The sequence below is a fragment of the Habropoda laboriosa genome, unplaced genomic scaffold, assembly GCF_001263275.1.
Source record: "Habropoda laboriosa isolate 0110345459 unplaced genomic scaffold, ASM126327v1 scaffold67, whole genome shotgun sequence".
Taxonomy (NCBI): Eukaryota; Metazoa; Arthropoda; class Insecta; order Hymenoptera; family Apidae; genus Habropoda; species Habropoda laboriosa.
In genome coordinates, this window is record NW_017100242.1 from 2065759 (window position 1) to 2080889 (window position 15131).

General features: G+C 39.5%; 1 protein-coding gene across 1 annotated transcript in view; it reads left to right on the top strand.

The window, feature by feature from the left end:
• LOC108571905 (protocadherin-15) overlaps positions 1–15131 on the top strand; it is a 54345-nt gene that overhangs the window by 36855 nt on the left and 2359 nt on the right. The window contains exons 15-24 of the mRNA XM_017934063.1: positions 401–532; positions 605–721; positions 2068–2466; positions 3410–4038; positions 4446–4676; positions 5140–5369; positions 6455–6773; positions 12265–12313; positions 13309–13521; positions 13603–13788. Of these exons, the coding sequence (XP_017789552.1) occupies positions 401–532; positions 605–721; positions 2068–2466; positions 3410–4038; positions 4446–4676; positions 5140–5369; positions 6455–6773; positions 12265–12313; positions 13309–13521; positions 13603–13788 (2505 nt within the window). The remainder of the gene's footprint in view (positions 1–400; positions 533–604; positions 722–2067; positions 2467–3409; positions 4039–4445; positions 4677–5139; positions 5370–6454; positions 6774–12264; positions 12314–13308; positions 13522–13602; positions 13789–15131) is intronic.

Consider the following 15131-nt stretch of genomic DNA (forward strand, 5'->3'; position numbering starts at 1 on the left):
AAAACAGATTTCACTTCAGTTTCTTTTTTAAACAAGAAATTTTCACCTCGTTACATGTCAAATTGTAGTTTCAAAATTATCGCATACACAAATATTTATTATAATTTTATTGTATTTTATATGAAAATTAAGATGATAAAAAATTGGGTTTCGCTATGTATAAATAAGAGTTGTTTAGATGAAACACTTGTGCACTACTAACGTTCGACAGAATTTTCCCAGCGCATCCTATAAGATAAAATTCTATCGGTATTTTTATAGTTGTAGTTACTGATAAACTACTACCGAAAGCACTATGATAATGAATTGACCAAGTTCGTAAATTTGACTATGAATAATAACCCTTGGTTAGATCAGGGACAATAGTACTTAAAATTCCTTATTATTGGCTGTCCACCAGGACGTTAACGACATTCCACCGGTGTTCACGTCAGTTCCTCGTCCGATTACACTAGACGACGACGTTCCCATCGGCACAACGGTTATTAATCTTATAGCAACAGATTCCGATGGCACCGCTCCTGGAAATCAAGTACGTACTCAGGATCCGTCAACAAGAATCACGAAACTCAAACAGCGATTCCTATTGTCCATGTGTTCGTAGGTGAGGTATGAAATTATTGGCCGTGGAATATCGAACAAATACTTTGTCATCGATCCAGACACCGGTGTGCTTCGAATACGAGATGATTTGCGTAAAGAAACAGACACTGAATACCAGGTAAATTTCAATAGACAATTTACATTCTCTTTTATGTTAATGTTCGCCACTATGACTGGCGACACTTCTTCCATTTAACCCTTTCACTGCTTCTGGCGCCTATAGGCGCTTTCAATATTTTTTCGTACGTGTCTTTGGTGTCTATAGGCGTTTTGAATATTTTCTTGCACGCGTCCTTGGTGTCTATAGGCGCTTTGAATATTTTCTTGCACACGTCCTTGGTGTCTATAGGCGTTTTGAATATTTTCTTGCACACGTCCTTGGTGTCTATAGGCGTTTTGAATATTTTCTTGCATGTGTCCTTGGTGTCTATAGGCGTTTTGAATATTTTCTTGCACGCGTCCTTGGTGTCTATAGGCGTTTTGAATATTTTCTTGCATGTGTCCTTGGTGTCTATAGGCGCTTTGGATATTTCTTTGTACGTGTCTTTGGCGTCTATAGACGCTGTAAAAATTTTCTTGCATGTGTCCTTGGTGTCTATAGGCGTTTTGAATATTTTCTTGCACGCGTCCTTGGTGTCTATAGGCGTTTTGAATATTTTCTTGCACGCGTCCTTGGTGTCTATAGGCGCTTTGGATATTTCTTTGTACGTGTCTTTGGCGTCTATAGGCGCTGTAAAAATTTTCTTGCATGTGTCCTTGGTGTCTATAGGCGTTTTGAATATTTTCCTGCACGTGACCTTGGTGTCTATAGGCGTTGTGAAATCTTCTCATACTGTACTTTCAGCACACTTTCACCTTAATTTAATCCTTAATTTTTACACTTGGCGCATTTCCACTTTAATTTAATAAAATGACAAATTTTTTAATTTAAAAAAAATTTTAAAACGCCAAAACGAAAAGCCTGTCGCAGCGAAATGGTTAAAATGTGACCCTGAACGTCCAATGCTCCCGCGGTAACCTAATGGCGCGAGGGCGATATATGTTGGGACGATGGTGTGGAAAATTGAGACTGTTCACTCAACACTGAACCCTATTACTATGTACAACTGGTGTTCTTACACGTTCTGAATGTTTTCTGTGAAACTGATACGTGTGAGTTGAGAATGACACACTAATTCTGCTCTTTCTTCGCTGTATTGTGACTGAGAAAATGCGTGAAACATTAGGAATGAACGAAAGTAAAAAGTGAATGTTGGAAATGTTTGTAAACCGGAGGGATGTTGGGAAAACCAGAAAAAATGAGAATGTTGGTGGAGATGAACCACGTGAATGCATGAACGTTTATGGTAGGAAACTTAATTCCTTTATAACGATGAAATTTTAAGCGTGGCTCATAATGTTTTTTTCCTCCACATGCACAACTCATCGAAATAATACAAATCTAGACCTGCACTAACGTTTCAGGTGGACGTGCGCGCTTACGACATGGGAGAGCCACAATTGTCATCCGTAACGACGGTGCCGATTTACGTTCGTCACGTGGCCACGGTACCGCCAGAAATCGGTTTAGGCTTCGCTGAAAATTCGTACAACGTCGAAGTGCCTGAAGATGCGGGTGATAATACACTGATCAAGATAATCACGGTCATTAACAGTCACGCACACGACACTACACCGTTAAAATGCGAGATCTACAGCGGCAACGAGGCCGGTTTGTTCGAAGCAAACGTCACGGAAGAACGAAATTGCGCGCTCAAGTTAAAAAAGGGAGGTTTGGATTACGAAACGACGGAATCCTATCAGGTGAAGATCAAGCTGGAGTCTTTGTCTGGTCTTTTGAATGCCGGAAGGAACATAACGATGGTACGTACGAATAATTATCGTTCGATTAATATCATTACAAGAAAATAACAAATTGTTATTAATTATTATTTGATTTATGAACATTATTATGGGTGCTATGATTTATTGCAGTATTATACCAGCAAAACAGAATCTGTTTCTATTTCAAAACATACACTTTGCAAAATTTTATGTTATTACAATTTTAGCTACTGTTTTTGTCATTATTTATTATAGGTACACATTTCATATATTTTTAAAAATACCCCGATTGGCGTCACGAAAGTTTGTTAATAAAACATTATTCTAAATTAAAGTGGTCCCCTTTAAAATAGCCCCATGTAGGAGCTACGTATCGTTGTCAACGCCTGTTTCACTTCTGACAACACTTTGTGTAGGCACTTTCAAAAATTGCTTTCAGATCAGCCTCCGAATTTTCCTTTTGTCTGTAAAATCGTTTGAAAAGTGCGACTTTTCAATGAACGCTTCAGTTTCAGAAGCAGAAAATATGTCGCACAAAGCCAAGTGAGTACGGTGGAAATAAAGGGGACTGTTTTTCGTTAAAAATTCAAACTTCACTTCAACGAATTCCGTTTTGAAAATCGAATTAGAAAAATCACGTGTAAATTTAACGCCAATTAAATCGCCACTGGTATTATTTTATCAATTTTCCCTCTTCACTTGGGAGATATCCATTTACAAGCATAGTCCTGGTATTTTTTATCCAAACCTCGTGTACAATTTTTTTTATAATAAAAACCTATCCTACTTTCGCACACAACAGATTTATTCAAAGGGAGATAATCTGTGATACGAATACTTTCGATAAAAAATTAAAAAAGAAACACGAAATAATCTGTCATTTGCAAAAGATCTATATCACACCGAGTAATAAAACCAGATCGAAAAATGTCTCTTTTTGTTCTCCCTCGACGAACGTTCAAATTTCCCACTCGAATTATAGGTCAAGATTCAAGTGCTCGACGTGAACGACAACAAGCCAGAATTCATTTTCTTGGAGAGCAATAAAAAATTGTCAAGAGGGCGTTACTTCGCGGCAATTCCGCGATCCGCGCAATTTGCGTCAACGGTGATACAAGTGAAGGCTCACGATAAAGACAACGGAAAGTACGGGAAGCTCGAGTACAAGATACTGGGAGGACGAGGGTCGGACTACTTTGCCATGGACAGCTCCTCCGGTATCATTAGAACGACTGCGACGTTCGACAACGTGGATCCAACGGAGCTTCCATTCAAGTTCGACGTTCGAGTTCGGGACAATCCTAATTCAACTGACAACTTTAACTCGATCGTCGCTCCAGTTATAGTGAATCTAATCGGGGAGGAGAATGTAATGATCCTGGTAGTTCAGGATGCAGCGCCTGACGTGTTGCAAAAAGAAGCTTCCAAGATCGCTGACATCATCGAGGAGAAGAGCGGACTTTTAATCGGCATCGACAGAGTCGCTGTGAGGAAAAATTTGACCAAAAATGGAACCATCGAGATGTATCCTCAAGATTCCGACGTGTGGTTTTACGCGATCGATCCCGACACGGAAGCCATTTTAGACCGAAACAGCACGCGAATACAAAGGTAAGAAATTTATTTCCGAGTATTATAAAATTACAGTTGTGTAGTATCTTTCTTTTAATATTATAAACAAAGGAATAAAAAAAATATTCGATCTATGCAGAATTTTATTTAAAGAACTTTTTGGAATATTAGACCACACTGGAGCAGATTTTACCTGTAATTCGTAAAATATTAATTCAACGCTTACAGAATATAATTTCCTTCAGCGTTTTAGATAGTCTATAAATTCGCGTTCTCAGCCTACGTAAAGAGACATGAAAACGTTGAATGTCGTTGTAGCATGACATAACAACTCTACGTCGCCACGTAATCCTGAATTAACAATTTCCGTTTCTGCATTAACAATCTCTTACTTCACAGTGTTCTTACACCCAGAAATGCACGAAGTACGTTCGGTTCTCTTACAGATCGATCATCGAGAAGCCAGCAATGTCGAATATCACTTTCGACGTGTCCACGTTGGTCCGAGCAAACGCGATAGACATTCACGCGCCGGTGATGCCACCCGAGCCAGTTCGAACACAAACTGCTATTGCCTTCAGCGGCGAAGTATTTCCGTACGCTTTGATAATTATCGCCTGCGTCATACTGATTCTGGGCATAGCAGGCATCATCTACATCTGCGTCTCCTGGTCTAGGTAAATTGCCTCGTTGTCGTTTTAATAGCATTGCGTAACTCCATTAGTCACGTGTGCTCGGTGCTTACTTGCTAAAAAAAAAAAAAGGGAAAAAGAAAAATTCGACCAATTTCTACCATTTTTCGGGCACCACGCTCAATTCTCCCTGTGACAATTGTTGCGTCAACAACGTTGTTATGGTTAATATCATGTGAAAGAAGCACTTTCGAGTGTCGTCATGAATATTCATTGGCGCGACGAGTCCGCCTGTCATGCAAATTCGTCGTTCCCTTCATTACTTCCATTAGAATTAATTAAAGCTTTCCGGCGTGGCTGTCCCTTAAAACATTTAGCAGCCTCGCGATATATACGACAAGCACACGGAAACACAACTTGCTTCGGTTTTTACACCGCTGTCCAACTCGGATATCGACCACGTCGCCGTTTGTCACGTGTGAATTTCTCATTACACCCGTTTACATAGATACAAGGCGTACAAGGAACGAATGCAAAGGATGTACGTTGTGCCACGTTACGATCCCGTCTACGTCGAGCCGAATTTGAAAGAATACGAGACGCAGGTGCTTCAAATGAGCGTTCCGGTGGACGATAACGACAGCTACAACGATCTCCAGCTTGATTTTAGCAATAAAAATCACGCGTTCAGCTTGGACAACGTCAGCTACATTACCAAAGATCACGGAGAGAGTACAGGTACGCTTGATTGAAACGTTTTATCCCATTTGCAAAATATCTTTCACGATCATTTTGATCGTGAAATGTTTGAATTGTGCAATTCGAGAAATTATGGAGATTCACAGATGAACGTGAAATTTAATCAAAGAATTTTTGAAAAATTTCTTTCGTTCGTCAAACTTAGAACGCAATCGCCGTTAAATTGCTTAAAAAAAGAGATGAAATGTGAAAGAAAGAAGATTGCAAAAAAACGGAATTTTTGTAAATGTTTAAACGAGCTTTAAATTGCTTTACCATAAAGTTTGTCACTTGCGCTAAAAATATTCTTCACAATTGTAAGATAAGAAATATAGAAAAAAAAAAAAAATCAGTTAAAGATAAAATGCTACTTGAACTCACTATTCTCCACTTGTAACATCTCTTTTATTTTTATAAATTGCCCACGATTAAAATAATTCGGAGAAATGCATTAATGGCTTTCACCCAGAACTTGCTTCTTAACTTCGTTACAATATTCCCGAACTAATATTAATTACAGCAATTTATGATCACGAAGTTTCGAAACTCTTGAAATTTCATCTCGCTCGTCGTTCAAAAAGCACACCCCTCCTCTTCCCTCTCTGGCTTATGTACACTGCCGTTCATAAGTATTGGAACACTCATTACGTTCCTACAGAAAGTGTTATACGAATTAAATTACATTTCTTCGCCAAAGTTCGTATCGCTGCAACTAGACGTCTTCAGCTCGTTAGTGACAACAACCGAACTCGTAACGTTAATTTTTTACACATTTCTCGTTTTACTAGGCGTTATACTGTTTAAAATCACACAAATAAATTACCACTAAAGTAAGAAAAATATTGACGGTATAAACGCAAAGGAGATCTAAAGAGACATCTAAAAGCATTCGTCGTCCGAATCCAAATCACACGAGCACCGTGATACTCGGGTCGAAAATTAAGTAGCTATATATCTAAGACAGGATTATGACTCAAGATTAAGACAGTAAGAGCCCCGATTCCGATACTTATGAACCAGAGTGTACGTAAGATGAATCAAGGAGAAGGAGCATTTAGAAGGAGAATCTCTCATAATCTGTTCAGGTCAGCAAAGTCCCGTGAGTTCTGAAGCGGCGACCACAGCACGCGCTTCTAGCATAGTCGGAACCCACGGAGACGTGAACATTCATTCGTTACGGCGATCCACCCTCGGCAGGAAGAATCACAACAACAGCAATGTGAACACGTTGAACAATCACGACACGACGCCTGTCCTGAATCCACTCTACAACCACGGTAACGATCTGCTCAGTCCTAGTCCGTCAAACGATAATGTGACGTTCAGGGAGAGGAAGGATTATTCTCATCTCGGATTTACGTATTTGGGTGAACAAAGCCCGGTGGAAACGACCACGGAATTGTAAGCGGTGAAATTGGAGTTGCTGTTCGAATATGCTCAACTCGAAACTTTTCACGGATGTCTAGCGCCTTGTTATATATGCCCGCGCGATAATGACGAGCCTTTTGTGTGTTCGGTGACATAATTCTTAACACGGTGTTATATTTTCCAATTCAAAGAGAGAGAGAGAGAGACACTGTATCGCGTCACGAGATTAGACAAGTATTTGATTGTTAATCAAACGATTAACCACTCGTTGCTCGTTTTCAATTATTTTCTTCCTTTTGGTCTAAATGTGACAGTACATTTTTCTCCAAGTGAAATTTTCGTACTGTGGGTATAAATTGCAACGCGATTCATGCGATTCCAATCTAATGGATTAACGGCGACTGAACTAAATAAAAAGCGGATATGCCAATGCATTTCTAAACAAGTACAAGATTCGTTCCGGGAGGCGGACTTTCAATTGAATTGTCGCCCGCGAGCATTGAGAGCGGCATATGTATGCCGTCGCGTTGAAAACGAGGTCGCCAATATTTTTTGCGCGAGCGACGAATAAAAACGGACGAGCTTCTTCTTTTTCTGCGAACGCGCGCGTGGAGAACGTTTTATCGATGCGTGTCAACCGCCGCAGGTATAATTTTATTAAGTTTAAGTCGAGAAGGCGCGTGTCGAAAACCACACATTATCTTCATTGTTTCGTTTTAAATGCGAGCGAGCGCGCGCGCGCGCACACCGTTACCACGACTGTACAACGAAATTGCCATCGATTTCGCGACACAACGACTTTCAATGTGATTTATACATTTTATCCCGACGCAAGTGCCTGACAATGCTACATTATTCATCGCATTATCGAATGCAACGTGTAATAATTAACCCTTTCGCTGCTCTTACCGCCTATAGGCGTTTCGAATATTTTCTTGCACGTGTCCTTGGTGCCTATAGGCGTTTCAAATATTTTCTTGCACGTGTCCTTGGTGCCTATAGGCGTTTCAAATATTTTTTTGCACGTGTCCTTGGTGCCTGTAGGCGTTTCGAATAATTTTCTCGCGCTGTGTCCTTGGCGCCTATAGGCGTTTCGAATATATTTCTCGCACCGTACTTTCGACGCTTTTTGGCACACTTTCACCGCAATTTTACTCTCTATTCTTATTCTTCACCTACTTCCACCTTAATTTAAAAATTTTCTCTTAATTTTGAAACTGCGAAACGAAAGATTTTGCGGTCGCGATTGAACTAAAATCAGCGAAAGGGTTGAAAAGTGACGTCGAAAGATTCAGGCGCCGCTCAAGCGATCCTTTTATATCGAATCTCTGTTGTGCAATACTTTGTTGTCCCTTTAATGACAATGTTGCCGCGTAGTACGTTTAATACGGAATCCTCGTGTGTTTGTAGAAACCGTAATACGCGTCTCCGATCCGGAGAATCTACGAAAAGGCGAATGGAACTTGAGTCTGCGTACCGTCCATCGTGAAAGTAAGATTTAACGAAGTAATTGATTTAAAATAGGTATGACTGTGTGAATGAACGAGTGTGTGTGTGTGTGTGTGCTGTGCTAAACGTGATCGGCCCGTAAACTTATAATGTACGAGAAACCCACGTAAAACTGTTGTATAATAAGATCTTTTTATTTATAATTGCGTGTTTGCTCATACTATTTTATTATTTTTAACGATATTCAAACAATGGTAGGCATCGTTGTTACGTACTTGCACGAAAGTACGATTGTCGATATGAAATTGTTCTTCAACGTTTTTTTTTTTTTTTGTACACAATGTTTTTCTGTTTTTTTTTTTTAACTACTTTCCTGTGTATCTACAAAATCGATTGCAGCCATCGGCAGGCCACCGTTATTAAAAAGAAATCGAATTCATATATTGTACTGTGAATTCATTTCGTAAAATGGAATTCAATGAAAAAGACATACGTTCTTCTTTTCTTTTTTTTTTTCAAATCTCAAATTACTCGTAACTGCTTAGTCGATAAGAATGTAATCGCATTACTAAATGTAAAATATACGAAGTGCATTTAAAGTATGGACATAATGGCAATAATATGTCGGAAAAGATATTGTACTTAATGCGACAATCGAATGTACACTTACGTTTTCTGTCTGTAAGAAACCTTGTTAAATTGTATACTCGCATATGGTACGTTATATGGAGAACAATATCACATGACGGAATTTATATGAGAAAATTGCGAGACTTAATCGATTAAATCTCTAGTCGTATGGCGAGCACACTGAATGTATTACGATAAAATCTCTTTTGATTGTGTGTACTTCTATTTTCTGTTTTTTTTTTTTTAGGAAATTATATTCGAAAACTTATTTGCATCGCCAATTCGTTGACTAGAGCGTTAACATCTTTTACGTATACTTATGTGTTGTTTAAAACGAATAAAACACGAATGTTGTAAAAATTGTTAATACCTAATAAATCTATTATATTTACATAATTACAATCTTCTCTTTTCAAATTTCACTAATAAAATGATTCTAAAAATAAATTACCATTTTCTCTTTTAAAAGCACACAAAATTAAAAGCCAAAGGATAAGATGATGGAGCAGCCAACCATACGACAAAATCAACCTCCGATCTCCTCAATAAACCACCTCAATTTAAACACAGAATAGAACAACAACAACCCATTAAAAAACAACCAATAAAACGTCAAAACAAACGTTTCAAAATCGCACATTAATTTATCCCCAAAAAAAAAAAAAAGAAAAAAAACACCAGCCTTTTATCATTACAAACGTCATAAATGCTCCAAGCCCACTTTATCTTGATACACATAATCACCTCTCAACCACTACAGCCTCGATTCCACCCAAATTTCCAAAATCCAACTTTCTCATACTTTCAACCAACAAACGATCAACATCTCCGCCAAAAAAAAAAAAAAGAAAAAAAAAAGAAAAACCGCGCAGACGAAACAAGGTTAATACGAGAAACCGGTGCAAGCATGGTGATTGCAACTCACGAATAGAGTTCCGGCGAGATTGGTCAGTCCGGTAAAACCACATCGTTATTGGCACTCGAACTTGTCAACCGATGCAAAGTCCGGTTGAATTGGCCACCGGTTTGTCCGTAGACATTCGTCACCGACGGAACGAAGAAAGGTGTTCTAGTGGAAGTGGAGAAACGTTCGGACTAAACGGGAGCAGGAGGAGGATCGACTAGGACGAGAGAGCGTCGGCGCCATTTCGCTGCGACGCAGCCGCATCTGGACCAGCTCCGGCCGATGTAAGGGCAGAGGATGTGTAGAAAGAGAGACGGTGAGAGTGTGCCGCTCCCGAAACAGATGACGCCGGAGCTGGCAGCATTTACCCTCGGCAGTATCGTCGCGATTGTACACGCCAGGATCGTCTACTCTTGGTGTCAGATGTGAGATCCATTCGTACGTAGAGTCGCGGAAACATTTACTCCCCGTTAGTCCGGCACGTGATTACTGGTTACAACGCGTCATCGATCTCGCGGTTCGAGTAAACGAGTCTTTTACGTAAAAAAAAAAAAAAAAACGAGAGAGAAAAGAAAAAAAAAGGAGGAGGAGAAGGAGGAGGAGGAGAGAAAAAAGAAAGACTCGATTTCACAGTGTGGTTCGCGTCTCGATTACAGTAGTCTCGACACACCGCCAACGATCCGAACGTGCTGGAGAATTTAATCCTAGCTAGAACTTCTCTAGGGAAAACAGGAAAAGGAGATTGAACGACCCAAGTGCAAAGAACCGTGAACCCCATGTGGATACATTTTACAGAGAAGAATAAGTTTCTTTCATACGAGGATATACGATTGAATGAAGTTACTTCTCTGCTGTTTTCATTATTTTAAACAACGTTACCGAGGTTCTACCTTCCGTTTCCCGCTCTTGTTCCCCGTCGAGTGAGAGTGCAATCAACAGGGGCCAACGGCTAGTACTTATCGGTCTACCGAAATCTATGTGCGCTATTATTAACGGTAATACGGTAAATGATATATGTGTGTGTGTGTGTGTGTGTGTTGAAACACGTAGACGTGATGAATGTTTGAGGAAGTGATACTTGGACTGCTCGAAACATGCACTCCGTGGTATGTAGATTAAAACGTTCAAATTTTCATGCACGCCACTGTCGAGGAAAAGTAGTATTTACGATTACCGCACAACCTTCGATGAAATATAATCGAAAATTTCGCTGACTTTCTTCTCTGCCGCAGTCTGATTAGACGGAATTAACGTGCAATTCGGAATTTTTCGCGGAAAATTTGATTCGTCGTTAAACCACTGGGGTAAATTGCACGTAAAATCAGGCGACGCGACGGCAGGAATACGCTCGTTATGCTTGTTGTAATTAATGTACCATGGGCAGAAGTGATTTTAATTAATTTTCACGCACGTAGTTGTTAGATTTAATTAGTAAGTTCTGCCTCTGTGATCATTTAACCGTGGACTTCCCATTGTCGCGCTATATTAATATAGGCATACATCAACCGTGTGTACACACGCGTTACTCTCAGAATTCCACTGTGACCTTTGATCTTGACTAGATCCAGTGATGCTTCAACATTGTTAATGTATTAATCGATGCTGTATAGTACGGGCTACTGTGGCTCGCGCAAATGTTAATATACACGTATATGTCGCTCGAGTGGCTTCTTTTAATTTCAGTAATTGCCAGTCATTTGCACGTTCGAAAACGTGCATTGCCCACCTATGGAGTTGTAATTGCATCCCAAGAGTGAAATATGCAATTCTAAAAGCTTCTTCTTTATCCGGCTTATTTTTAGCTACGGCACGACCTAAATGAGTTAATCTGTTCTTTGTTCCTGTGAAATTATAAGCTCCCGTTAACTCTTTTCAGTAGTATTTTTTCATTTAATCATCGTGCTACATTGGTGCGTTCTATCGTAACGAAAATTCATCGATCGTTCCAACTAACTTCTATTTTCCTCGTTGCTTCAACTTGAACATCGTCGCAGATCTCAATTCACCACCCTAAGAGATCGGGAGGAACAAGTATGCCTGCGTTATTATTCGCGTGTGCGTTCTTTGTCTTACGGGGGTGGAAATCGCGGACAGTTTTAATATTCACGCTGTTACACGTTCGCGTTATCGCGAGCTTTTCTCACAGGAAAGCGTGTGTTCCGATCAGCATACGTCGGAGGGAAGGAAAATCGGGTTAATTGAAATATTCCATGGAATATGGAAAATTCACAGAGTATTAAATATCGCAAATTAAAATGATAAGAAACATCTCGTACTCTGTATATATATAGATATGGATGAAAAAAAAGCACTTTATTTGTGCATTAACTATGCTTTACGTGTTACTAGAAAATTAGCAAATTACCGTGATGCATAATTGGAACATTTTAATACGAATTATTATTCCGTAATTGTGGCATTGTGTGTCCGTTGAAATTTGCATATTTTCCTAATTGAAATCTCCATTTTAATGTAGCTTGTACTAACATAGTGACGTTGTGTGTTTGCAGATTCATGATTATTTGATGCCTTGAAAACGATCAGCATGAAATACTTGAAAGTTGTTCTATTCACGTTCAACTTATTAATATGGGTAAAGTATGAAACATTTCATTTAAAACCCGTATCGTCCATCTACAGTCAACCTTCGCACAGAAGAAGCTCGATGGATTCTTTTTTTCTTTTTCTATATTTTTTATGTTATCCTAAAATGAAAATAAAAATTCTAAAATAATTTCCCATGTAAGAAATAGGATAGCGTGATTAATTCACGAGGAGCTTTAGTGATCTATGGTAAAGCGTAAACAAAGAATAAACGCACGTTCTAATAATAGATTAACTGTACATAATGACAAAGTCGATCATCGAACAAGTTCAATAAACCAAAATACGACGGTATTATGTGCATTACGATGAAAAGTTGAACGACTTGGAAAAAAGTAAATTCAGTACAGCTGCTACGATACTTTCTCATAAAACACGATGCAAAGCAAATTGCAATTATTCTGGCGTAATGAAAAAAAAATATGAATAACGTTGAATAAATTTTAGATTACAAAAAATTACACTGCAACAAGAAAGATATCATATTTAATTTATAGGTTAATCCGAGATTTGTATACGAAGTGTGTCGATATTTTTCCAAATTTAAAACGAGAATTTCAGTAGATACTTTCCGCAGCGAGTATTCAAAATCAGGCAAAACGAATCATTTGAAGTTCAAACTTGAAACGGCAAATCCATAAAAGAAGGAAATAGGGACATGTTCGAGCATTGCACGTTACCATGCTATCACCAAACATGCACAATGCGCCACGCATAGTGCCTGAATTCAAATACAGCTCTAAAGAGCTAAAAAAGGAATCGAAATGAAATTGAATTGTTTCGTATCCTCTATATTTTTTATAACTGCATTTCCTTCGTTCTTTCGTGGACAGTTGTCAATAAAGACGCATAAATTCACCTAATTGTAAAGTAAAGTAACGTCAAAACAGAGAAACGATTCAATTTCATTTGATAGTCCAGTTGCGCAGAATCCCCTCGAAAATATTGATAAGAAAAAGTGACATAAAACCACTGACTCGACAGTTGGCCGGGTGTACGGTACTTGTGATAGGAGCATGGTTGTTGCTGGAACCAAGCAAAGGACACCTGTTAAATCTTTTCGTATCTGACGCTACGCCACACGAGACTATTAACCTGCTAGCTTACAGTTTACTCGGTCTTGGTTTCACGGTGCTCACGGTCGGTTTCGTCGGGTGTCGGGCCGCTCTTCACGGAAACCAATGCATTCTAGCCACTGTAAGTTAACCATACTGTTCTTCGCACAACTGCTTACAAGTAGACAGTGAAAAAATTTACCATGCATTCTCATCTGTTCAGTATATGAGCATGCTTGTCGCACTGATCGTCACGGAGCTAATCACCGCAGCTGTAGGTGGATTAATGACATTTCGAATACTTTCCGGATTAGAGGACCGGCTAATTAGTAAATTGGCTGATGACTATGGTCACGAATCGACCAGCGACATCCCTTTCAGCCATAGTATCGACTTTGCACAATACAAGGTATAATTGCATGTCTAATAATAGCAATCGATTGTCTATTCCCGGAGCATATTTGTCGCGTGTACTTGGTGAATGAGGTATAGTGAGGTCGTAGAATCAGATTGGTGTGAAAGAGTATGAAATTCGATGGCCGAGAGGTCAGTTAGGTGAGATAACGAGCCTCGTTTAGGGTCGTGTTATCGTCGAATCAGTTAGATCATGGGTGTCCAACATTTTGGCTTGCCTGGGATGCTTTGAGCGAAGAGGAATCGACGTTAATGTCCACAAGTAACAAAACTTCCTTTATTCTTTCGTGTTATCGAATCGTGAGAAATATTGCTAAAAATCGCATAATAACGTTGAACGTTTACGATCTTGTGGGACCGCGTTACTAGCCCTTCGGGGCGAAACGAGCCCCGCGGGATGGCATGAAGCCCGTGAGCCACGAGTTGGACATGCCCACCTTAGACAGTGTATTTTTCAGAATAAAGCTTAGTTTTCTCACTCTAGATTACAGTTTCGTTGAGCGTGGTTACAATATCTCTTACTGAACGTAGGATAGCAACTGTTCCTTTTCTTTTTTCGTAGATTTTCACTTACGAGTAGGTTACAGAGTGCTCAGAGCAGTTTAGCTGCCTTATTACCCGCTTGATACTTGAAAACTTAGCGTTAGTTGTGCTCGGTATACAGTTTATTGCTTACTTGTGTCATGTAGGATAGAACTTTGGAAAACTTCTTAGCACGATATCTTATTAGAATTTAGAACGGATTTTGGGAGTCTTGGGATGTTGTGCTTTGACTTTAGTCCGATACAATACTTAGTATGTCAGTTTCCTAGATTACTATGAATCTATTTTGCTAGAGCTTTCACATATAGCTCAAGAATTTTATATTTCACTAATTGGTTTCAGAAAAAATTGCAGAAAAATCCTGAAACTTCCACTTGCACCCTCCCCCAAAAACATTGAAACTTCTCGTGTACTATAATAGTTACCTCCAAGAAAAAATTCCTAAACCTTTTTACCCTATTTCTAGAAGTCTCAGGATGATGTACCACCTTAGGGGTGGCTTGCCCCGCAGCTTCCAGAACGGAGTTTCTTGCAGGCCCAGCGTGAGGCTAGATCAATCGGTGTTTTTTCACTTTAACGTCCTGATTTACGACCTCGCCGTACCTTTTTCACCAACATCTCGTACACATGTTTATAACGATGCTTATTACTCGGTCGATTCGTCGTCGGTGGGACACGGGTCCCGCGTGAAAATGCCCGTTAAATTTCAAAGGCTATCCGCGTGCGACGATCGCCGTCACGGGCATCGAGAGATCGGGAACCGTACAATGCAAATTTTATTTCGCGGCCGAGCGA